Source organism: Podarcis vaucheri, assembly GCF_965113315.1.
Source record: "Podarcis vaucheri genome assembly, chromosome: 5".
Taxonomy (NCBI): Eukaryota; Metazoa; Chordata; class Lepidosauria; order Squamata; family Lacertidae; genus Podarcis; species Podarcis vaucheri.
In genome coordinates this window covers 71,744,497-71,770,031 of record NC_138763.1, presented here as the reverse complement: position 1 = coordinate 71,770,031, position 25,535 = coordinate 71,744,497, and the positions used below count along the sequence as shown (strand labels likewise).

The window sequence follows — 25,535 nt, the reverse complement described above, 5'->3', positions numbered from 1 at the left end:
ATAAAGTGGGATATCAAATCCAAACTACTACTCTTCTTCTTCTTCTTCTTCTTCTTCTTCTTCTTCTTCGGTGGTGAGTCAGTCAGCTTTTTGCCATAGCTGCTCCCCTTCCAAAATGAAACCTCACTGTCACTTTTAATTTCTGGCAAATGTTTTCAGACAAAGGGCCCCTCAGGTAGTTGACTGAGCTGAGAGGTACCTGGTGCAAAGAAGGTGGGGAAACACACAGATCAATCAGCCAATCAAGTATTTACTATTATCAACTCAAGCATGAAAGAAAGTACAAAATATTTTAAAAAATACAAAATCACAGCCTCTAAAGAAAAAGGCGGAAAGTTGGAAGCTAAGAACATTAGCACGTCAACATTCAAATATTCTGCCACCTGTTCAGAAAGGGATTTATTAGTTCCCTCAAGGAAGATCTTCAAAATGGCCATCACCTGTTCTTGAAGTTAACTTTAGCAAATCTGCCATCTATAATCCTGGAGGGTGAAATGTTAAAATGTGCCAACAAAACTGCACTTGAGTTTTGTTAGAAAATAGCAATATGGCAGGTAAGGGAAGCATTTGGAAGATTATTGCTAGTGGCGCTCAAAGAGACAGCAAGACGTCCTTCCATATGCTGACTCACTGGTGTCAGTCCCCATTGCAGGCAATTTGAATTTGATACGGTAGCTTGCTTGTCATTAATACTAATTTAATTGATGGACACCGTACATATGGTTGTAGGAGTAGTGAATGGTTTTACAAGAAAGCAAAAAAGATAGAAGCGCCCATGCCTGCAGCTCCTTGTTATGATAATTTGGATCTGTGCTATAAAGTCATTATAGATTTAATTTAAAACTTAATGTGCTATCGATTTACACTCTTGACTATATAAAATAATGCAGTGGAGTAGAAAAACTTGTTGAGAATGAAGCTGATAAAAAAAAAACATGGAAGGAGCCTCTATAGCCGCACGTCACCTCTCCAGCCGGGAGAGCGTGCGCGGGGCAAAAGAAGCCCCCGCGACCCTCTCCTGGCTGGAGAGGTGACGTGCGGCTATGGAAGGAGCCTCTCTGCTGTGCCTTTCTGCTGCTCCCTTACCTGCTCTTTGGGGCTGGTGGTGGGCTTCCCCCCGCCAGCCCCAAAGAGCAGGTCGAAAAGATCCTGAACACCGACCCCTCTCGCTCTCCAGGCTTCCAAGGTAGCTGCCTGAATGCACCCCAAACGGCACCTTGTTTTAGAGCAGGAAAACAAGAGGGGGGAAATTCTCCCCCTCTCTGTGCAGCACCTCCTGCCGCTTCACTGAAGGGGCGCTGGGCAGAGAGGGGGAGAATTTTTTCTTCTTGTTCTCCCCCCTCTAAAACAAGGTGCGTCCTATTGTCCTGTGCGTCCTATGGTGCGAAAAATACGGTATATTAATAAAGTAACAAAAAACAATAAGAAAAAATGGAATTGATTATTTTTGTTTTGTTTTGTTTTATAAAGCAGAAGTACAACACGAGCAAATGGGAACGAAGTTGTATCTTTAGTGCAAAGTTTCAGCTCCATCTTGAATTGAAACCCACTCTATGCTAAGGCTCATTAATGAGAAAATGTTGATACGATCTGGCTTCTGTCAGGGAACTTTGCAAGGCACCTCCCAATGTGATTAAAATGCTAATTACTGAAAGTATTGATGCATGCAGGCCCAAAAATACAGCAAAAAGCAATATAAGTATTAGGTATTTCTTGAAGTGAATAAATTGCATCTCTGTGAGTGATCTAAATAACTATTCACAACTCTTCGTTGAGTAGGAAATGCTTTCTCACTGGTATATTGTAGTCAGTTCCTTGCTGGACATTTCGAGTCTTTTGGTTGTTGAGCCAAATGACCGACACAATAAAATTAGGTTCTGGTCCGATCTCCACAATGTTCAACAATTTTTGATCTGCATGTCGCTGCTAAGGCAGATCGCACCTAGGCCTTGCGACATGATTCAAGATGGATGTTGAGGTGCTCTGCCAGTGGGAAAGACACTGGTTATGACAGCAGTTCATAGAGAGAGGTATGACCATAAAGCAGAGGGGGAGAACCCATGGCACGGCAGCTATTACCGCAGCGGTAATATTCCGGTTCTAAATTTATTACAGAGTCTTAAACATTCACATCATCTCCCTCGCTCTCCCTGCCTGCTGCCTGATTTAATTTTAAATCCAATTCTTCCTGAGCGGAGGCGTTCCTTTGGTTCTGGAGAGACAATGGGCACCCCCAAACTCCTGCTGTTTTTCAGGTGGGATTCGGTCGTGGGCCAGGAATATCGGGTTCTGTGCAACTGAAGTCGGTGGGGAGGTCTTGCACATCACACCCGCTCCCCCACCCCAAATGAAAACACTTCATGATAACTATAAAGGTAAAGGTAAAGGGACCCCTGACCATTAGGTCCAGTCGTGGCCGACTCTGGGGTTGCAGCGCTCATCTCGCTTTATTGGCCAAGGGATCCGGTGTACAGCTTCCGGGTCATGTGGCCAGCAGGACTAAGCCGCTTCTGGCAAACTAGAGCAGTGCACGGAAACGCCATTTACCTTCCCGCCGGAGCAGTACCTATTTATCTACTTGCACTTTGATGTGCTTTCGAACTGCTAGGTTGGCAGGAGCAGTGACCGAGCAACGGGAGCTCACCCCATCGTGGGGATTTGAACCGCCGACCTTCTGACTGGCAAGTCCTAGACTCTGTGGTTGAACCCACAGAGCCACCCACATCCCATATGATACCAATGTTATTAACTCAGATCAAACCAGGACTTCAGCAAAGTAGGGAGATAGTTTGGCATCTCCATCCAATATCTAGGTACCCCTAATTGTTTCTGCAACACTTCAGCAGTTGGACTATTCGTCAGCATTCTGCGACTCCCCCTCCACTGATTGACAGCCAAGGCAAACTTTCTGCAGTGAGGAAAGTGGGTTCCGACGCCCATCAGCCCCAACCAATGCAAACAATGGCGAGGGATGATGGGAGTTGTGGCCCAACAACAACATATGGAAGGCCACAGCTGCCCCACCCGTGTCATAAGGAATTTATCCACAAAGTATTTCCACAGGGCAGCCTTTCCCAACCTGGTTCTCCCCAAATGTTTTGAGTTCCTCTCCTGTCATCCCTCCACGCTGGCTGTAGCTGGCTGGAATTGGAATCCAAAACATCTAGAGGGCAACCAGGTTGAGGAAGGCAGTCATAAAGGATGGGAAATCATTGAAACATCCCGACTGGATACAAAGGTAGCTTTCTGCTGTATTGAGGAAGAGCTGGTTGGTTATGGAACCCTGATGCACTTCTTGGAAGGAGGGATGTGTCTGCCTTGCACAATCAAGCCTTATCCAATCAAGTTGAGGATGTTTCTCATGGGGCACCTTCCCCCCAACACAGATTGTGTGTGTGTGTGTGTGTGTGTGTGTGTGAGAGAGAGAGAGAGAGAGAAAGAGAGAGAGAGAGAGAGAGAGAGAGAGAGAATAGCATCACGTGTGAAAAATTACACACACGGGTGGATTTAGTTGCAATTATCCTTGTATGAGCCACTGGGGTACACAGCAGTAAGACAAGGATATTCATGAAATGAAGATTTAATGAAACGCAAAAACATTCCAGTTGTAAGGGTAACTGCCCTGCAGTGATAATCCCACAAGGGAGATGGGAAAACTAGTCTTCTGCTCACAGTACATAAGGTCATCCTGGGCAAAGCATTGGCAATCTATGGGGCTGACTGTTGCAGTTTCTTTGAGCACTCTCAAACGTTCTGAGATTGCACAGCATTGATCTGTGTCATAAATAATGCACATACCAAAGCTTTGTTTGACGGGGGGAAATACGGGTGAGCCTAAATGAATGAGGCTAATTGGATGTGTGTGTGTGTGTGTGTGTGTGTGTGTGTGTGTGTGTGTGTAATGAGCATTACTATGTTGTGAACAGCTTTATTATTTTATGGTTTATTGCAGAGGTTTCCAACCTTTTTGAGTCCACAACTCCTTGAGCAACTACAGTCATACTTCGGGTTACAGATGCTTCAGGTTGTGCGTTTTCGGGTTGCGCACCACGCCAAACCCAGAAGTACCGGAACGGGTTACTTCAGGTTTCGGTGCTTGCGCAGAAGCACTAAATCGTGCTTTGCGCATGCAAAGAAGTGCTGAATCGCGACCCGCGTGTGCGCAGACATGGCGCTGCGGGTTGCGAATGTGCCTCCCGCACGGATCATGTTCGCAACCCAAGTGTCCACTGTACATTCTTTCTGTGACACCCCTCACCCCTTTTCGAACACCCTCCCTTGTTCCTTCAGCCTCCTCTCCCCTTGGGAGTCCTCTGGGCAGCTGCTGCCACTGCCCCTAGTCTCTGTGCTCCCCCCCAAAAAAGAGAGGTGCCTCCTCACACTGCCACACAGGGGCCTGGGAAGCACTCCTGGCCAGCCCCAGAGGCACCATTCGCCTGAGGAGCTTGTAACCAGGGCTGCTGCAACAAACAGCTGTGCAAGCCTTGGGGAGGCAGAGATGCAAGAGGGCATCCCAGGAGGGATGGAAGGAAAGAGGGGTCGAGGCCAGTGTTGCCCGCAGCACCCCTGACCATCATTCAAGGCGCCCCAGGGTGCCACAGCACACTGATTGAAAACTGCTGGCTTATTGGATTTTATGTTGTAATAATAACCTGCAGTTGGTCAAAGGCTTTTGTAAGCTGTGAGGGTGGTTGCTGGTTTTCCCTTTGCCCTGTGTTCTCCTCTCACCCAAAACATCCATTGAGTTGTGTCCATGGGAACGCAGGAAGCTGCCTGATGCTGGGTCAGCTCTGGCTTAGTACTGTCTATACTGTACCTGGGGCAGCCCACGTGGGGCCCTCTGCTTTACAGTTCCCATCATCACTGGCCACACAGGCTGAGGCTGATGCAGTTGTAGTGCAATAACATCTGGATCTCCAGGGTTTCAGGCCAGGGACATTCCCGGCGCTGCTTGGAGGTGCTGAGGATCCAACCTGGGACCTTCTGCATGGAAACCATATGCTTAGCCACTGAGTTACAACTCTCGGCAATCCCCCCAAAAAAGCTTAAGAGCTCTGGGTAATCTTCCCCCGTTTCCTTAATTTCGAGTCCCCAAAAATAGGGGTCGTCTTATACACAGGGGCGTGTTATACACAGGAAAATATGGTATTTGCATTTAGTTCCCGTTGAAATTTAAGTGCCCTGAGGTCCCCATTAAATCACTAACTTAAATCTGGACCTAACTGATTGACCTCACACTGCTTCCTGAGCTGGAGTCGCATAACCAAAAACAACAGCCCAACCCAATAAGTGCCCAGGTATAATTCAGCTGAAGGCTTTGAGAGGAGCAAGACATCCAGGAAGCAAGCTGTTTGTTGGCAAGAGAGAAGCTGTGCAGTGAGATGGTGATAAAATGTTTGGATAGGAATCACTGGGAAATGCAGGACTGAAGGTGGTCACTATTTTGCAGAATGAGAATCTGACCCGTTTTTGATGTGGAGGCTGCAGAGGGAAGTTGCACCGAGCCAGAGATGAAGAGAGTACGTTCCATGGACCAGGGGGCTTGGAGGAGGAGTTTTGTGCCTCATCATCCTGTTTTGATTTCCAGTGGATCTGCACTACAGTAATTGGTTGCAGATAAAGCAAGTTGGATACGAAGGTGATTCCAGAAGAGTAATATAGCATCCTTCAGTACATTTCAACAGTAGCATCCCAGCAAAGCACCCCAGCATTTTCTGGTGACTAATTCTAGGGTAGTCACTGTGTTCTTACAGCAAAGTCAAATAAGCGTCTTACGGCATGTTAATGATAAACAGATTTGTTACCGTGTAAGTTTTTGTGATCCAGGTGCTTTTAATGAAGTTGAGCTCTTCTAATCTTCAAAAGTTTATGCCCCCCCCCCATAAATTTATTCTTCTTCAAGGTGCCACAGTGCTTTATAAGGCTGTGTCTGTGCTCGCTCAGTGAAGGAAGGAGATGATTAATCAGTGACTAAGCAGCATGGATTTATGAATGCCTCTTCTGCAGCTTTGATGATTGTAGAGTAAAATGCCTTCGTACTATTATTCCAAAATAGCAGCCTTTTGCTTCCTGGAATTTTAGTATGTCCAATTTTCATTTTGCATGAAAGAAAGAAAATCTTTCTGGGGCTGTTGTGTGTCTTCAGTATTTGGAAGAAGGTGCACAGGTGCTCTAAGATTTGCATGCACACACACATACATACAAACACACATATACAAAACACCTCACCTTTATGTACATTATTTATTTTAAAAATTGGAATTAATAGCCTTGAGTTATAACTGCAGACCATAAGAACATATGACTGAATAGGGATTTTAATTCTATGATTAATTAAACTAAAGCAAAGCGATTTCTCACTTGGAATTAAGTCAAAGCAGGTGTGTTTAAGCAGCCCTTGTTTGTCCCCATGCCAGCCTGTTGTGCTTTATTTTGATCAATGTGACATTCTGGCATCTGGAGTTCAGATCCAAGGTATTTCTGAAATGCAAATTTAGTTTAGAGAGAAATGCTAGAGGTGTTAGGCAGAGAAATCCAGTGCAGGAATAAAAGACTTTCATGCTGACCAGTTTGCTATCATTCCTGCATTTTACAGTCGGGAAAAGAAATCACTCATAAGGCTTGAGGTCCAAACTCCAGCAGTTCAGTTCAGAGGGACCACTAGGGGCGCATCAGAAGATGGCTGACAATAACATCTCTCCGACCCACACGAGGTAAATTGGAGGCTGTGATGGGAGTAAATAGCCTCCCTACCCCCCCCCCAGGATTATGGTGGGGGACTGCCCTTGCCTGCTGTGCCCTATACCACCCCCGAATTTGTGGGGATGGGGGCACTAGGCACAATGCCCTCCTGTGGGATTTCGGCACTCCTGGACGCCGTCTCTGATCCGCGCCACTAGCTGCAAGAACTTCAAAAGAAATAATTTGGATGAAGCTAATGCACATATTTCAAGGAAGAAGGGGGAGTAAAGACTGCTAACACAAGAGATCTCTGATAAAACAAGACGAGTCGGAGGAACAAGTATAGATCATGGGAAGATACGCCAAGACTCGGTAGGGCAAAGGGACTGATGGGGGAGGGGGGAAAAACCTTCCTTTCTTTCCTTTATGTGATTAAACAAGAATCCCCCCCACCCACAAGTCAGAAATGTCGTTTTAAGGACTTAAGCTGTGGATTTAAGGCTGTGTGGAGATAAACTTTTGAACCAGAGCATGTTTTAAGAAGAGCGTGGAATGTATAAGGGCTTTGGAATGACGCAGTTAAAAATACCGTCGCCATATTGGGAAGTTCTGTCGGAGGACTTAAGTCTGAGAGGAGAAATAGAGAAATAGAGCTGTTTTTATATTGTGGATGAAACTCCTCAGTGGGACTTAAGAACGACAGTTCTGTAATTAATGATGGAAAGAGCGCTGTTATCTATGAAGGCGATGATATATGGAAACCATCTCGATTTGAGGACTGGAAGAACGGAAAAATTCACACAGGATTATTATTGGTGTTTATCGGCTTAAGGAGACTATCAAAAGAGATCATAAAGAAAAAAGAGAAAATCTATGAACAAGATGTGATGTGGAAACAGCAAGATAAGTCTGGATAGAATTATGAACTTTGTTTGGACTGATTTGGACATTAACGCAGTAGCAAGAAGATGATCAGAATCCCCCTTCGGATCTTGAAATATGGGTTCCCTCAACAAAATTTAAAATTCGGCTTTGTAATTCGGAATTTATGTGATGTGATTTGATTTGATGTGATTGGCCGGTTAATAAAAATTATTTTATAAATTAAAAAAACAAAAACAAAAAAACAAACTCCAGCAGTTCATTTAATGCTATCTAATTCACTTTTAATGGGGCAAAAGTGTGTGATTTGTTCATGGAATGCCTCTGATGATCAAAATGGCTTTGCTCAGGTTTTTCTGTCCTCCTTCACCCAGAGTGGCTGGCTAGTTGGGCGGGGTATAAATAATAAATTATTATTATATAAATTATTATGTTAGGAATGTATTGTCATGCATGTTGAGTGGGGACCAGACACAACTGACAATCTGGTGGAGGGTCCCAGTGAGGTTGGACTGATCATGCCAGAGCCTCGGGGGAATTCACAGACGGCCAATTAAAATGAGATGTGTTGGAACACAATACATTTTGCCTGGAAAACTGAACTCACTCTCTCGCCCTCCTTTCCTCCCCTTGGTGTTTCGCTGTAGATTTGGCAGATTGCAAACTGATGACGTTCCCCATTGCCCTTTACAAAGTCATGAGGCACGTCTCGGAAGGAATCCATCTCATCACTCTGGCCAATAATGAGCTGAAGTCTGTGACCAGCAAATTTATCACCACCTTCAGCCAACTGAGAGGTAGGTGTTTATCTCTGAAGGAAACCATGGAATTGAAGAGGCAGTGGCATCTTGATCCTTCTTCCAAATGCTATCTTGTGTTTCAGACATCTCTTGTCATTTTTTAAAAAATACTGGTACTTATTTTATTTATTGCTTCTCCTCCAAGAACCAAGGCAGTGTATAGCCATACATAAAGTTACAAACCATTAATAATAATAAAAAATTATCAAAATAATATCGGCAAACCTGCATTGAAAATCATCAGCAGCACTAGACTCTTAGGGCACCTTAGACACTCAAATGGTTTGTGAATAGGTGAGACTGGCTAATCTAAAGGTCAGCAACAACAGACCTCTGTAGGGATAGCATTTTCAGACTTTTAACGAAGCTTTCTTGCTTCAGTGATGGTGTTGGTTATGTTTCAGTCTTGGACCCAAGTGGAGATTTGCATTCCCCACAGTTCTGTATACACTTCTACAATGCACGTTATCAGAGCACACATAAGCCTGCCCCATTGCACTTCACTCCGCCCCCCCCATTCTTCTTATTAATTATTTATTGAATTTATATATTGCCCTATACCTGGAGGTCTCAGGGCGGTTCACGGAACAAAATCAGAATATAAAACAACAATATATATAATCAAAATAAAAACAACAACCCAATAACGCCCCCCCCCCAAACCCCACATTTTAAAAGGGCATAGGAGGTCAATCAAATCCACCAAAGGCCTGGTTAAAAAGGAACGTTTTTGCCTGGCGTCTAAAGGTGTATAATGAAGCCGCCAGGCAAACTTCCCTGGGGAGAGCATTCCACAGACAGGGAGCCACTGCAGAGAAGGCCCATTCTCGTGTTGCCACCCTCCAGACCTACTGAAGAGGAGGCACACAAAGAAGTGCCTCAGAAGATGATCTCAGGGTCTGGGCAGGTTCATATGGAAAGAGACAGTCCTTGAGGTATTGCGGTCCTGAGCTGTTTAAGGCTTCTGCCTCTTCTGAGTCCAAAAGGACCCGCTCGTCCACAATCACACATCAGTTGGGCATGCCTAAAAATGGTCGACCTCACAGGCACGCTGCTTTCTGCCTTACCCATATTTCACTTCAGTTTTGGAGCGTGATTAGTATACACCCACAAACAACAACAATGAAATAATTCCATGCCTTTTGTCTAAGTGAAAGCAGAAGTTAGCTTTAAGGGCAGGAAGGTAGAGTTAAGTGTGCTTTATATTGATGTACATTACCAGTTTTTTATAGCATCACAGAACTGAGCTCAGGGAAGCAATGTCTTGGGAGGGACTCTGGCTCAGCGGTAGAGCACATCCTTTGCCTGCAAAAGATCCCTGGTTCATTCGCCAACTTATCAAGTATGGTTGGGAGAAACCCCTGCCTGAATTCCCAGAAAGCTGTTGCCCATCAAGAGTAGACAATAGTGAATTAGATGGAGCGATGATGCGCAAGGCAACTTCATACATTTCTTACTTGGGGGCGGGTGGGGAGAATATTGATTTCTCAAACTTCTGTCTGCTCCTGACTTGGAAAGGTAGAAAAGGTAAAGGATTAATAGAGAGCACACAGCGGAACTGATATCATATGCTGTAATGTGGATAAACGATCGCCTGGTAAAATTAATTTCCTCTCCAAAGTTGCGGTTCCTGGGAACAAAATGAATTTTGCGATCTGATCAAGTTGCTGACAGGCGTTGAAAGAGAGTTTGAAGGGTATACTGAACACTGAAGCATTAATAGAGAAATCTTATTCCCATTCAGCGGGCTGTAATCCAACGGCCGTGTATAAATAAAATAAGCATTAGTGAAAAATGACGCATCTAGATGGTGAAAGTAATGAAACTTGAAGTCCTTGATGTAATTTAGTAGGGACATGAAAAAGCAAACAACCCACACATGTTGATAAATGGACCCTAACAGACACAGGGTGATTGAATGGCTGAGTTAATGATAGCTAGAGGCTTGAAATCAGTGGGGAGGTAATATATTTTAGCAGTTGTAGCAAAAGCTTTGTAAGGTTGGGTGAAAATTAGCTGTGGGAAATGCTAATATCCCTCTACCTGGTGTAACCTAAGTGGTGACGTTCATCACTTGTTACCTAAATGGTACCCACATTGCGGTCTGTGGAGTTGTCTTAGAGATGTTGAAAGTAATGCTTGATGATGCTATTCTACAAATATTGGGTGAGGTCAAGAGCGAGCTTAGCCCAAGGAGGTCTCTGCTCACACCAGAAGGCTTCTCCCCTTCCCTTTGAGCCCCTCAAGTCTGCTTTGAGGGTTAGGGGGCCCTCTGGAGAAGATTTGGGGTGCATAGGGCAGCGGGGCAAGGAGGAAAACCAGAAACCCTGTTGTGCAAGTGAGTTCCCATTGTGCTAGCAGCCAATCGCCGTTGGATGTTGCCAGTTGAGGATTGGAGTAGTGTAATGGCCTAAGAGTGTGATCTGCAACACATGCAGGGAAAGATTTTAATGGAAAGCAACCTCATGAAGATGCAATGGCGAGTGCAGGGGCCGTAGAGATGCTTGCTTCTTTCTTCATCCACTGGCTGCTGGTGGAGACTGGGAGTTGGAACTCGCAGTTTAAAATGCATAAACCTGGCAGGATAGCGAGTAGGACTCTCAATTGTCCTGAGCTTGCCACCAGTTCTTGTGGAACTTCTGCCTAAAGCATTTTGGGCTTTTAAGCCTTTTCAGAAAGCAGTGTGCTTTTAAACATAATATTTTAGGAATTACAAACGCTCCGGCAGAGAGAATCATTTCAATAGCTCTGGAGTCAGAACAGAATGCATCATTTTATTGGAAACTAGACCTCTTATGCTTGAGGGAGCCAGGCAGGCTTTCCAAACAACATGATACTTATTGGCACGGTGTTCTTTTTGCCTCTTTCTGCAGAGACTTGCTATGCCTGTTGGTTGTGTACTGTCGGGAACCTGCTGAGAGAGACTGATAGGCAAATAACTACTACCCATTCATTTGATGGAAAGGGGTGTATTTTCAGGGGCTGGGAAGGGCAGATAACTGTTCCAGTCTGTTTATGAAAGCATTGGCAATTCAATTAATGGAGAAGACTAATGAGTGTTAATCTGTAAGCAGGCTAACTCAAACTGGCCTATCATTTCGTGTTTACACAGTAGCTACCATTATTTATGCGCAGAGTGCTCTTTTGTGTATCAGTTTGGGAGAAGTGAAAGATGTTAGCAGCATGCTCTAATTCCTAGATGAGGCAGGAGGCGGAACAGGATAGTGTTAGGGGATAATTATTTGGAGGTTGGAAGCCCTTTCCGTATCATTGGAATGGCCTAATCCCAGGGGTGGGTAAAGGGTAGAGCAGGATCTGCTGGTGGGTCTCTGGCTGGTTTGCAGCAGCTCAGCAAGGAATTCTGACACCCAATTAACAGCAACAGCAGCAGAACTACTTCCCCCACCTAGGCTGCTGAAATGCAGTGAGTGGGTGGGTGGACCTAACCAGGAATGGACTTCTGGGTGCAAGGGCTATGAGCTCACTCCAGTTCTGGTTCTGAAAACAAATTTCTGGGTTCCGAATGTGCTCAGAGGCACCCTCTTATTTAATTCTAGCTCTTATCTCATTTGCATTTGGTTCTGGTTGGTGGTTCTTGGGTTTCCAGTAAAAAAACACAAAGTAGATCTGGGAAGCCTGAAGTCTGCCCATCCCTGGCATAAACTCTCAAAAGTTGATGGCTTCCAGTGGGGTGCATATGTTAATCTGTTGCAGCACAACCACCCAAGGGTCATGAGGCACATTGGGGCACTTGCCTTATTTCTGTGAATGTAAGTTGTTTTAAACTGTTTTCAATATTGTGTTCTAATTGTTGTAACCCGCCCTGGGGCCTTAGGGTGAGGGGCAGGTAAATATCGTCATCAAAATCATCATGGTAAATTCTTAGCAGATTTAGAACAGGAACTTACTTCATCTGTTGCATAAAGCGTCCTTGGCACGAAAGATGGGAAGTTACAAACAGTGGGACCAAATCATTAGACTGCAAAAATCACGGCCTGTAACCATTCTTTGTAAAGTCTAAGATAAGCAGAGTGACCCCTTGTGACAGCAGTTATTTGTGATAGCGCAACCAGTTTACCTTTGACCCTGTAGTGTGGAACAGGAAACCATTGTCTGAATTGAAGCCCAAAAGAATGCCACAAAATTTCTAGTGTGAGCCAGGTCTTTATCATTTGACAGAGGAGTTTAAATTCCCTTTTGGAAACAGCCCTGCACTGCTCTTTAAAGCACCTGTTGAAACAGGTAATAATAATAATAATAATAATAATAATAATAATAATAATAATAATAATAATAATAATTTATTTGTACCCTGCTCATCTGGCTGGGTTTCCCCAGCCACTCTGAGCAGTTTCCAACAAAGATAAAAAAATACATTAAAAAGTTTCAATGAGCAAAGTGGGGCTGTTTGCAAAAGCACTTTCAAACAACCCTACAGTTCACTTTGAAGCAGCACCCTGCAGAACTGAAGTCTCCTCTCAACAGCTGTGAACGGAGACTTCAGTCCTGTTCCCAGTCTTTGAAACATTTTCTGACAACTGCACTGTTTCATCATACATGTATATATGATGCAGGAAATCTGCGATCAAATCTCTGTTGCTCATAAAGCCCAACGTCAAAGACCTGGTGAGGCTACTGAAGACTTCCCCCTCCCCTTACACCTCTCTCTCACACACACTTTTTCTTCTGTGTAGGAACACCATGTTTGCCGGAGTTACCAACTCTTTGTGGCCCAGGCTGGAGAAACTATTGTGAGCAGCACACAAACGCAATGCAATCAAGCACACACCGCAACCTAGCTTATGGGCTATGACAGAATTCTTCGTCCAGTTCTAATCATAGTTGTCAACCTTCCCTTTTTTTGCGGGAAATTCCTTTATTACAGTGCCGTTTCCCACTGCTTCCCGCTGCTATCCCGGATTGTTAGATATCCTGTAGACTGTCCCTGGGATAGGTGAGGTTGCTGCTCCCTTATTTTCAAACCTGCCTCTTCTAAATCCAGCTTGCACTTCTGGGAGTTCTTGATCCGCATACTGCTTCAGCCTACCTTGTAGAATTTTAAGCATAAACTTGGATTACTGTGATGTTAAAAGGTCTGCCTTGGATTCGTATCGAGATCATTCTATCATTTTTGAGATTGCATCCCAGTACAGCTTTCGCCACTCTTTTGTTGAGTATGAGGGCCACTCCATTTCTTTTACGGGATTCTTGCCCACAGTAGTAGATATGATTGTCATCCAAACTGAATTCGCCCATTCCCGTCCATTTTAGTTCACTGATGCCCAGAATGTCAATATTTATTCTTGCCATCTCATTTTTGACCACATCCAACTTACCCAGGTTCATGGTTCTTACATTCCAGGTTCCTATGCAATATTTTTCTTTACAGCATTGGACTTTCCTTTCGCTTCCAGGCATATCCGCAACTGAGTGACCTTTCGGCTTTGGCCCAGCCGCTTCATCAGCTCTGGACCTACTTGTACTTGTCCTCCGCTCTTCCTCAGTAGCATGTTGGACGCCTTCTGACCTGAGGGGCTCATCTTCCAGCGTCATAACTTTTATATGCCTGTTGTCTTTGTCCATGGAATTTTCTTGGCAGGGATACTGGAGTGGCTTGCCAGTTCCTGCTCCAGGTGGATCACCTTTGGTCAAAACTCTCCTCTATGACCTTTCCATCTTGGGTTCCCTGCTCGGCATAGTTCATAGCTTCTCTGAGTTATTCAAGCCCCTTCGCCACGGCAAGGCAGTGATCCATGAAGGGCAATCTTTAGGCAATCTTTATTTCGCCTCTGAGTCTGCTGTTAGCCCTTTGGAGAAAAGACAGGCAGGACTAGTAGCAGACTTTGTGCATTAGACCAGGAAAAGTACATGGGGAGAAAGGGCAAAATTAGCAGTCCTCCACAACTGTTGTGAATTTAGGAAAAAGCTGCTGAGAGACCAAAGCACACACACCTCCCATGTAATGTTTAGCTTGGCCCTGAGGTTTGCTGCCCAAACCAAAGTTTGTAAAGTACAAAAGCAAAGTTAAAAACAACCCAGTTATATTCAGCTGTTAAGGCAAGGAGTCAATGAGGAAAGAGGTTGGATGCCTACTTTCAACTTCTGTGATTAAGGGGAAGTCACACAGTTTCCCTGCTGGGCCCCTGCAATTAACTGTAAGTACCGGTACCTGAAACAAAGTACCTGGAGGCCAATGCAAGATGTTAATACACAAGCACTACTTTAATATCAGATATTTTCTTCCATAATTTAAAAGCTATCCAGGGTAGAACTCTGCATAAGCTGGGGATTTGAAATGAGGATCTGTAAAGCTAATGCTGTCTTCGGTTTTTTGCTCAGAATTTCCTCCACGTCTTTCGTTATCCTTTCCATGCTTCTAAACTAAACAAGGTAGTGTTCCTTCCCAAATGAGGTTTCCCCAACAGACCCAGAGCTGGATTTAGTTTGTCAACTTTCAAGATTTACCTTTTGCCATCAGGATCTTACAACCACCCAGATGGCTGATTCATTCAGCCATTCTCACGACCATTTTATTGGAAACCTGTATTTTTAAATTTTATTTTATTTTATAAGCAATACTCTTCTTTTTCTTTCTCTGTATAAAACCATGCTGTTAAGTACCATATTATTCACTCTATAAGACGCACTTTTCCCCCTCCAAAAATTAAGGAGAAATGTGTGTGCGTCTTATGGAGCGAATGCAGGCTCCATGGCTTCGGCGATAGCAACACGATGCCTCTGAAGTGCAGTGGGAGCGCCCCCACCATGCTCTGGAGGCTTCGGGTTGCTTTTGCTGAAGCCTGGAGAGCAAGTGGGATCGGTGTGCACCGATCCCTCTTGCTCTCCTGGCTTCGCTTTGCTAGAGAGGCGCTGCGCAGCTTTCCCTCTCTGTACAGCGCCCCTTCAGCGAAGCGGGAGGAGAAATGGAAGGGGCTCCGTTTCTCCTGCCGCTTCGCTGAAGGGGCGCTGTACAGAGAGGGAGAGTTTTTTTTTCTTGTTCTCCCCTTCTAAAACAAGGTGCGTCCTATGGTCGGGTGCGTCCTATAGAGCGAAAAATACAGTGATGTACTCCTATGTTCTTCCCTATGTTCATTCCCCATCCCCATGGCTTCAGACTTTCTGGAGTTTTCTGATTCTGTCTACAATCTACCCTAGCATTACCTACCCTACCCTACCCAATCTACCCTACCCTACCCTACATTTCAGGTGTGACGCAACCATTTTTGCTTAATGGTTTTCTGGTGGTTGAGATAGCAGTGGTGGCACACAGTCTGTGGTCTTCCCACACCTAGCAAGGCTCCCAATTCCTCCTGCTGCTGAGAAGGTTGCTCCGAGTTTGTCATTTGATTTTAGCTAAGTTTACTTCACAATGAAATTAAATGTTGCTTCTGTATTGCCTTTTCAACAAATGTGAGTCGTGTGGGAAGCCGCTCCAAGGTACATCAGATATTGGAGAAGAGAAAAAACTAGACTTGATTTGCGATGGTGATAAATCCCGTATAAATGTGGATTCTATTTGTGGTGGAGAAACGTCAGCCTTAATAACCATTTCCAAACAATTTCAGTGTAATGGGATCCGATGACATGATGTGTGAGATGGATGTTCCTAGTCGCTGTTTTTGCGAGACACTTGTTGCGTGTTGTTGCTTGCTGTGCTACTTGCTCTGCTTGAGAGAGCACATCATTTATATGGATACCATTCACTCCTGCTTAAGTTAATTACCAAGACCATGCTGGACAAAGAATGGATGTGTCAATCCATGGCTGCTTTGTTATTTATGCCTGGGTGCTTTCCCATCAGTGGGTTTTAATGCACATTAATGCAGGATTGGGTTGGACGATAACATATTAAAAGAAGTGAAAATGTGGTTTATGAAAGAAAGGGGAGTTTAAAGTAGAGGTCCATTTTGTCGCTAGGGTAGATCGTATCTTGAAAACTATGGGAGTCTGATGACAATCAATACAGCTCCTTGGAGTTTCTCACAGTTAAATAGATGTCTTGGGGCTGCTTCAGACACTTTTCCTACACAGGAATGCATGGAGGTGATTGGTGTATGCTATCATTTGTGAAACTATTCTGTCTTGTGCTCTGCAGCTTTTAAATTGGTGCATGCCACAAAGTGTACTTTGCACAACTGTTAAATAGCCCACAGCACAGTCCCCACCCCAATGCCCTGTATGCTGACTCTGTGTGAAGCATCCTTAAAAGCAATGCCTTTGAGTGCAGTCCACAAGAGGGCAATATTGGTGTCTCCAGTACAAGTGATGAAAGAAACAGAAGCAGCTGTGAAGCTTGAAGGTTTTTGGTGGCACTCCTTGAAAGATTTATCAAATCATCACCTCTGAATACCACTTGTTGGGAATTGTAGGTGGCAAGAGCTGTGGTGCTGAAGTTCAGCTTGCGAGCACCCCATAGCCGCTGTGGGAAAAGGATGCTGGACAAAATGGGCCTTTGGCCTGATCCAGCAAGATCTTCTTCTGTTCTCATCTGCTCTGGGATGTTTTTCCTCTGAAGACGAGAAGATTCGAAGCATGCCACATAAAATGCAGACGGTAACTGCATTTCCCAGTTCTCAAAAGCAACGAACGGTGAGGTCAACCTGCGTCTTGATTATGCCACTTCCAATTAAAGATGGGGAGTTCACATGAAGATAAATTCCCCCATTAAAAACAAAAGAACATCCTTATAAAATGGAAATATAACATGTTGGGGAGAAGGCTAGCTTAGAACCCACCTCCTCTATATCTTATTATTTACGTGCACATTGTTGGTGGGGTAGCGGTGGAAGGAGGGGCCACCCCATCATGTGAGTGAGTCCCCTTTTAGGAGTCTGAAGTTTAACAGTCTACTAGGCACAAGGTTATCTCCCTAGCCACTTCGTGAGCACTAGGGCTATCAACAGCCTTCTTGAGGTTGCTTTTTTGTTTTTGTTTGGTGTATTCCATCTGTTAACATTTTCCAGTAGATTCTTTTCAATCCATCAAGGTTAACAATGCATACAGTCCTCTGAGTTTGTATAGGACTAATTTCACTCCGGATTCTCCCACCACAAGCCCATGCAAGGGAATTATTTGGCTTGTGCTGTGGGGTAATGGAGAGAGATCTAGAATTTTGCTCCCAGTGGCAGCTCATCTGAAGTGGGTACCACTTCATTTTCTGTTGAATTGCTGTGTAGGAGTAGCTCTATTTCTGTAAGCCACTCGGAGCACTTGGCTTGGGCAGAAGAGGCAGGAGATGAATGGTGATATATTTATAAAGAAATACATTTAAAACCACAGACATGTGCTGGAACATGATGTGTTCGTAATCTCTCTGCTGATTAAGGACAATGGATTAAAAAAAATCTATTATTTATACAGAAGGAAAAACCAGAACCTAGATATGTTGTGTGCTGGGCTTTTATTTTAACATGTCTGTCTCTCTGATTGAACTCTAGATCAGCCTTCCTCAACCTGTTTCCCTCCAGATGTCTTGCATTGCAACTTGGATCATCCCTGACCGTTGGCCATGCTGGCTAGCACTTTTGGGAGATGTGGTCCAAAATGTGTGGAGGACACCAGGGTGGAGAAGGGTGCTGTAGATGTTCCTTAGAAATCAGGTTGCCCTGGGAGGAGGAGCTTCATTTGATTCTAGAACCACTTTGTAACATCAAATTCTATATCCAGGATCATGCTGATGTAATTCTACTGCAAGCATTCATCATCATGAGAGACAAGATGGTGTTATAATCTCTGGTATAGTTAAATTTTCATGCTCCGTGCCAGAACATGAAAGGTACCCACATAGATTATGGAACACAGTTTCAGTAAATGGCATTCTTCTTCATTCCGATCAACAAAGACTTAATCTTTGATCCACTTCCTTGTCACAGTAAAATTGTTCCAGCACGGGGAGATAAATTCATTAGCAAATTGGTGGGTTTGCTGGTGATATCTCGTTTAGCCTTTATCTTTGGCAACAAATATATTCGCCTTGACATCAAAGGCATCCAGTCTGTCCAAAACTTTCTTACATAAAAGAAAATTGCAAAGGAATGGGGAAGCTGATCCTCTGTCAAACTGTGCAGAACTTCTTTAATTTCTTACCTTTTCAAAGCCCAAGAGTGTACTTCTGCTTGTGAATTTTGATCATCTCAGAGACTCTAGGCTTTTTACTGTCTGCTTTTTGTTCTCGCCCAATACCTTGAAAGTGGAATTGAATGTAAGAGTGTGTAGCGAATTGGCAAACAGCAAAAAGGCCAGCCTATACAAACTACTGAGCTTCTCCAAACTTGGGGCTCTGCATCCTCAATTCCCAGTACAGTCAGTGTTGTCTTCAATGGCATTTATCACCATATGGCAATCGGTTCCCTGGAGGTGATAGAAACTCAGCATGCTTCTGTTCAAATATCATACTGACAGTCAAATATTATGTTAGTTAGGGCATTTTTTATTTTTTTTTTAAGATACACAGAACTGTTCCTCAGTATGCATGCTCTCCTGATTAGCTAGTATTTAATCCACTGGGAAAAGTAAGAAATCAAGTCATCGTCGTCATCATCATCATCTTTGTACCCCATCCATCTGGGCGGCTTCTAACAAATATAAAAGCCTAATAAAACATCAAACATTAAAAATTTCCCTATACAGGACAGGGCTACCTTCAGATGTCTTCTAGAAGTTGCATGGTTATGCTTTCTGCAGGGCGGGTGCCACCACTGGGAAGGCCCTTCTGCCTGGATCCCTGTAAAAGGCAGGTTCAGGGGCAGTGCCCCACTTCCCCGAATGGAGCAGCCTCCACTGGGTTCCAGCATTCTTTGGAGGAAGCCATGGCTGTTTAATGTGGTATGATCCTGCTCTAACTGTACAGTACAGATGGGCCTAAGTGGTTTATGGCTTCACATATTGGATAGCGCACCACTTTGGGGTCATTTGGATATGAAGTATACGGATTTTGAAGCACTCACATTTTGCTTGCAGGCTTGACCCTTGGTCTCATCCAGTATCCTTTTTCCCTTGCACACTGTTGACAATAACAGTGCAGCCGTCTCTCATAAGTCCTAAAATTTTGGTGCAGACAAAAGGAAATATATTGGCAAATTGTAATGGTATAGGTGCCTTAAGTGCTGAAACTTATTTCATGAGTTCATAGTTTTAAAACCAATGTAGTGTGTGCACACTGTTTTTCTATCTGGGCAGTTATCTTTCCACAAGGGCTGACACTGATGCTGAAATCCAGCATTGCCTGAGCTCTGCAAGTGCAGCTTTCTCCTGATAGAAGTGCAGAGCATTTGAGGACCGGGACATTTCCAGGCAAACCAAAATGCTTGTTTACAATGCTGTTATACTACCATCCTTACGGTATGCTTGTGAAACATGGACCACTTATAAACACCATCAGCTCCTGGAAAGATTCCATCAACAGTGTCTCCGAAAAATTTTACACATCACTTGGGAAGACAGGCGAACTAATGCCAGTGTACTGGAAGAAGCAAAGATCACCAGTGTCAAAGCAATGATTCTTCAACATCAACTTCACTGGACTTCTCATGTTGTTTGAATGCCTGATGATCGTCTTCCAAAGCAACTACTCTATTCTGAACTTAAAAATGGAAAGCGTAATGCTGGTGGTCAATAAAAGAGGTTTAAAGACTCTCTCAAGGCAAATCTTTATAAATGTAGTATAAACACTGACAACTGGGAAACACTGGCCTGTGAACGCTCCAATTGGAGAACAGTCTTTACCAAAGGTGTCATAGGCTTTGAAGACACTTGAACTCAGGACAAAAGGGAGAAATGTGCTAAGAGGAAGGCACGTTTGGCAAACCCTCACTGTGATCAACTTCCTCTGGGAAACCTATGTCCCCACTGTGGAAGGACGTGTGGATCCTGAATTGGCCTCCACAGTCACCTACGGACTCACTGTTAACACCGTGTTTGTGGAAGACAAGCTTACTTGGCTATGAATGATCGCCAAAGATGAAAACAGTCCTCCCTTACAAGATTTCACTCCTCACATTGATAATAATAATAATAATAATAATAATAATAATAATAATAATAATAATAATAATAATTAATGCTTCATTTAAGAAAGGCATCATTTTTTAAAAAAACAAACATTAAGTTATAAAGCATGGGATTAGAACTACTTCCTTGGAGAGAGACTGTTCCTTCAGCCTTCTGCTTGCTGAATAGCAGGTGGTGCAATTCATTATGGAAATGCACCCCAAAAGGCAATCATTATTTTTCATATTATCTCCGACAAGATCCCTGGCAGACAGGTTAACAGGTGGGGAGTGAAATAATTCAGAACCGAGCAAGGTAGACTCAAATATGGGACATGTATAAAATATGTATGAAATTATTTTTTTTTTTTCGTTTGCAGGTGAAAAACCGCTGACATTTCCCCTGTAATTTGAATAATGTGTACTGTATGCACTTTTGCTTTCCTCACTCCTGTTCATACATTTTTAACTCCCGCTGCACAAAGGAAAACTTTTGCTGTCTGGCCCTGCCAGCTGAACCTAAGAGTTCTGCTAACTATTCACACACAGTCATAGCAGCATCTTGGTGTAAGATGGGCCAAGGGGATTCCAGGGGCAAGATAAATGCCATAGCCAGAAAAACTACAGTGAACTTTTTGTGTCCAGCCCAACTGGTAACACTTTCTGTCGTGCAAACAAAATTGATCTGGTTCAGGGGTCAACAACCTTTTTCAGCAGGGGTGTACTGTTCCTCAGACCTTGTGGGGGGCCAGACTATATTTTGGGGAAGGGGGGAATGAACGAATTCCTATGCCCCACAAATAACCCAGAGATGCATTTTAAATAAAAGCACACATTCTACTCATGTAAAAACACGCCGATTCCCGGACCATCTGCGGGCCGGATTTAGAAGGTGATTGGGCCGGATCCAGCCCCTGGGCCTTAGTTTGCCTACCCATGATCTGGTTGCTCTTGTAAAAAGCATCATTCACCTCGATGTATGATTTGTGGGGGTTTTGTTTTTCCGTTGCTTATACTAATTCGTTGTACAGTATTAGCAATCTTGCTCTGTGATGTGACGAAACCTTTCCAAGCGCCCACCAGACTGCAAAGGCTTGTTGCCTGACTGCCTATCCTTGTCATTTATTGAGTGTCATGCACATTACAGCAGCTGGAGAGCTCTCAAAAGCAGACACCTCGCCTTGTGCTCCCAGCAAGGCATCCATCTGCACCGCAGGCAACATTGAGGGGGTAGTGTTTTCCTTGCTGGAGAGACAAGCAAATTGCTGCTCCTGCTCCTTCCTTTTTCGTTTGGCAGCGGCTTCCTCTTTCCACTTGCTGCTCACATAAGAAGGTGGCAGAGAATAGGCTGGGAAATGAATTGTAATTAGGTGTTCACAGCATCTCAAAAAGGCTATTGTGGAACTGGAAAAGCCCAATCAAAATGATCAAAAGCTGCAGCAGCTCTGTAATGAAGAAAGGTTGCAACATTTGGGGCTTAAAAAAAGCTGGGGGGGGATAAATTTCCATGGTGTGAAAAAGTAGAAAGTGTTTTTCTCCCTAATCCTAGAACCCAGGGTCATCCAATGAACTGGAGTAGTTAGCAATCCGGGATAGACAGAATTGTTTCACACAGCATGTAGCTGAACAGCGGAATTGGCTGCCCTAAATTGTGGTCACGGCAGCCGACTTAGCGTGAAAGGGGATTAGAGAGATTCCTAGAGACTAAGACTGTCCCCGTGGCTACAGAACCCAGGCATAGGCAAACTTGGCCCTCCAGCTGTTTTGGGACTACAGTTCCCATCATCCCTGACCACTGTTCCCGTTAGCTAGGGATCATGGGAGTTGTAGTCCCAAAACATCTGGAGGGCCGAGTTTGCCTATGCCTGACATAACCTCTAGGGCAGAGTTTCTCAGACTTGGGTCCCCAGCTGTTGTTGGACTACAACTCCCATCATCCCTGACCACTGGTCCTGCTAGCTAGGGATGATGGGAGTTGTAGTCCAGCAACAGCTGGGGACCCAAGTTTGCAACCAACTGCTCTAGGGTCGAGAGGCAATACTCTGTTTGATACCATTTGCTGGAGGACATCTGCAGAAGGTTGTCCTCATGTCCGCCTTTTGGGGTTCTCCTTAGGCACCTGATTGGGGATGCTAGACTAGATAGGCCTTTACTCTGATTCAGCAGAACTGTTATGCTGTTGTTTGACTTTAAAGAAGTTGTGATCCTAGTTGGCACATTGAAGGATGTCTCGTATAGGACAAGTAGCACCTGTCTTCGGGACAGGAGTTTGGCCCTGTTAAGAATTCCATTCTTCAGACAAGGAGCTTGGCAGAGGCTGATAGGGCTTTATTCAACTTCAGCCATCTCTGGAGCAAGTTGCTTACAAGGAGTTGTGATAATACAGTGCCTGCCCAATTTGTTGGGTTCAGTTTGTGCATTTTACAGTGGTACCTCGGGTTACATATGCTTCAGGTTACAGATGCTTCAGGTTACATACTCCACTAACCCAGAAATAGTACCTTGGGTTAAGAACTTTGCTTCAGAATGAGAACAGAAATTGGGCAGCAGCGGCACGGCAGCAGCAGGAGGCCCCATTAGCTAAAGTGGTACCTCAGGTTAAGAACAGTTTCAGGTTAAGAACGGACCTCCGGAACGAATTAAATTCTTAACCCGAGGTAAGTTCTTAACCCGAGGTTTTTAGTTCTTACTGCTACGTAAACTGCTTTAATGTTAAGAAAAGCATGATGAAAATACCTTTTAAATATATGGCACAATGTCACACAGCAAGGAACACTTGCTTTGTTTCTGTTTTTGAGTGTAAAGTTTGCCTCCTGCCCTAAAATGGGACAATGTGGATTTCTTCATATTATTAAAGTGTTAAGAACAGCTGAAGCAGGTTCTCCATGATATGCTGCCTCAAAATCTACCGCTTTCTAACTGTAGGATAGAAAGGGCGCCCTTCTCTGCTTTCGTCCTCTTTCTTTTTAGTTAATGGTTCACAGAAAAAAAAATTCAGCAGTCCCACACAGTGGGCAGGGATGGTACTGCCTGGTGAACTGTCTTCAAAGCCATGCTTAATAATGAATGCTTTTTGCATTGTATCAAAAGCACCGTATCTCTTCAAATTGGCCTGTAGAGATTTCTGTAGATTTCTCATTAGAGAGAATATTGAATGAAGGCTCAAGTTATCTATCTAAAAAGTCAAGGTTTTGCTCAAGAAATTAGGAGTCTTGGAAATAGGCCAAAATCCTGAAACTTTCCAACTACATATTGGACCCAAGTGAACCTTAGATTAATTAAAACCCAAATTTTAGCATGTCTCTTTCTTCTATGCCACCCCCCCCCCACAATAACCTAAAGTGAAGGGGGGAAATGGAATTCTATAGGGAGAAATAAATTCTGATCTCTTACAACATAAACCAGACATACACTGGAGATCTGTTCTGAGAGGAGTGGTTATTAGCATGCTTTGTAGTCTCATCCCATTGTTTATGCAGTGGTTTGTTCAGGTGTTAAACCAGGCTGCCAGCCTGCCTTTTGAAGACCTCATGAAGACTCAGTTTGTGCAAAATAAAGCTGCCAGATTTTGACTGGACCAGCTTTCGACAACTGAGATGTGTGTGTTTTAGGACCCACCATATTCATCTGAATAAAATCAGTTTAAATAAATTACAAGCCTGTTATATATATTGTTGTAACGTGTCCTGGGACCTTATGGTGAAAGGCAGGCAAGAAATCCAATTAGTGGTGATGATGATGACGACGAAATAGTTTCACTGGATACCTGTTTTCTTATGAGCTCATTTCGAAATTCTGGCACTTACTTGAATCTCATGAACTGCCTTTTTGCATGCCATCCTGCTTGAGCTCTAAGAGAATTCCTGAGGCCCCCCCAGCCCCATCCATCGTGAGGCTCAGTCACCTAGATACAGAGGGGTTGTTTGTTCACTTGTTTGTTTGTAGCACTGTGGAATACCCTCTGTGAGAAGACTCTCCCTATACCATCTTGTTGACTTTTTAGGTACCAGGGTAAAACTTTTTCTTTGTCCTCTCTTTTTTTTAATAAAATTTTTATTGGTTTTTCACCTTTTATAAAGACAAAGTACACACAAAAAAGACAAAAGACAAAAACATGTATAATTTCAGAAAATCCTACTTTCCTAACCCTGTTCCCTGACTTCCCCCCACCTCCCCCTCGTGCATCCCAATTCCCAAAATTGTGTCAGCAAATTGGTATTGCTCCTCTTAACCATCTTAATATCACCTCTTTTATAAAGAAAAATAAATTTTTCCTAAGTTGGACTCAAATTCCCTTCCATCGATTTCCCATTTTGTCTTAGTTAAAGGTCATATTAACTAAACCCAAAGGTCTTGAGTGTTTTTTAAAATTCTATTCTTCCCTCCCTCCCATCCCCGGTTTTCGTCCCTTCCCAATACGTGTCCAGAATAGCAGTTCTTAGCCTGGGTTCCTCACGTCCGAGGCTTTCAAATCTCTTTCAGTCCCTCTCCGCCGGTCTTGTTGGTAGTCCTTTATGTCGGTCATCAAATCTCGAAAGAGTTCTATCACCATCAGACCATATTCTCTTCCCACAAGGACATTTGAAAACAACTGCTGGAAAATTTCCTCAAAGCCTGCATCTTCAGAGTCAAAGTCAGAGTGGAGGCCCCAATCATATTTCTTTATTTTAAGTTCCTGTATTCCATAAACTCCCGGGACCTCTTCCTTCTTCTTTTGCATCTTTCGCAGATTTGTGGTAGATATAATCCAAAAGTCTCCTTGCTTGTATTCCACAGATGTCAGCTTCTGGTTGGTACTTTCCAACTTTACTTTCTCTTTTTCTTGTTTCCTCCACTTCTTTAGATATCATTTCCGATTCAGCTGTGGATTCTTTCTCATTCAAGTCCTCAATACATTCAGCAGAGCTGCTTGTTCCAGAAGTCAAGGTCATGAGTTGTTTATTCATAGCCAGACTCTGCTCTTGTAAGATTCCCACCAAATGAAACATTCTTTCAATTTCCACTAGTAACTTTCCATCCACAGCCATTGTAGTTTCACAGAGTTCCCCCTAGAGGGAATCTGGTTACTTATTAGTCTTTTCTCCAACAATCCTCTAACTTATTGTTATTACTTTGTTTCCAACAATTTTAGTTCAATTATAACTCATTTTAGTCCAGAGGGATCTTAAATGACAATTTTTCCACT

The 25,535-nt window shown here is 43.8% G+C and overlaps 1 protein-coding gene across 4 annotated transcripts in view; it reads left to right on the top strand.

The window, feature by feature from the left end:
* LRRC20 (leucine rich repeat containing 20) overlaps window positions 1-25,535 on the top strand; it is a 98,689-nt gene that overhangs the window by 7,028 nt on the left and 66,126 nt on the right. For all 4 annotated transcript variants that reach the window (XM_082222221.1, XM_082222220.1, XM_082222223.1 and 1 more), the window contains one exon: window positions 8,211-8,360. In XM_082222221.1, coding sequence (XP_082078347.1) covers window positions 8,211-8,360 — 150 coding nt within the window. The remainder of the gene's footprint in view (window positions 1-8,210; window positions 8,361-25,535) is intronic.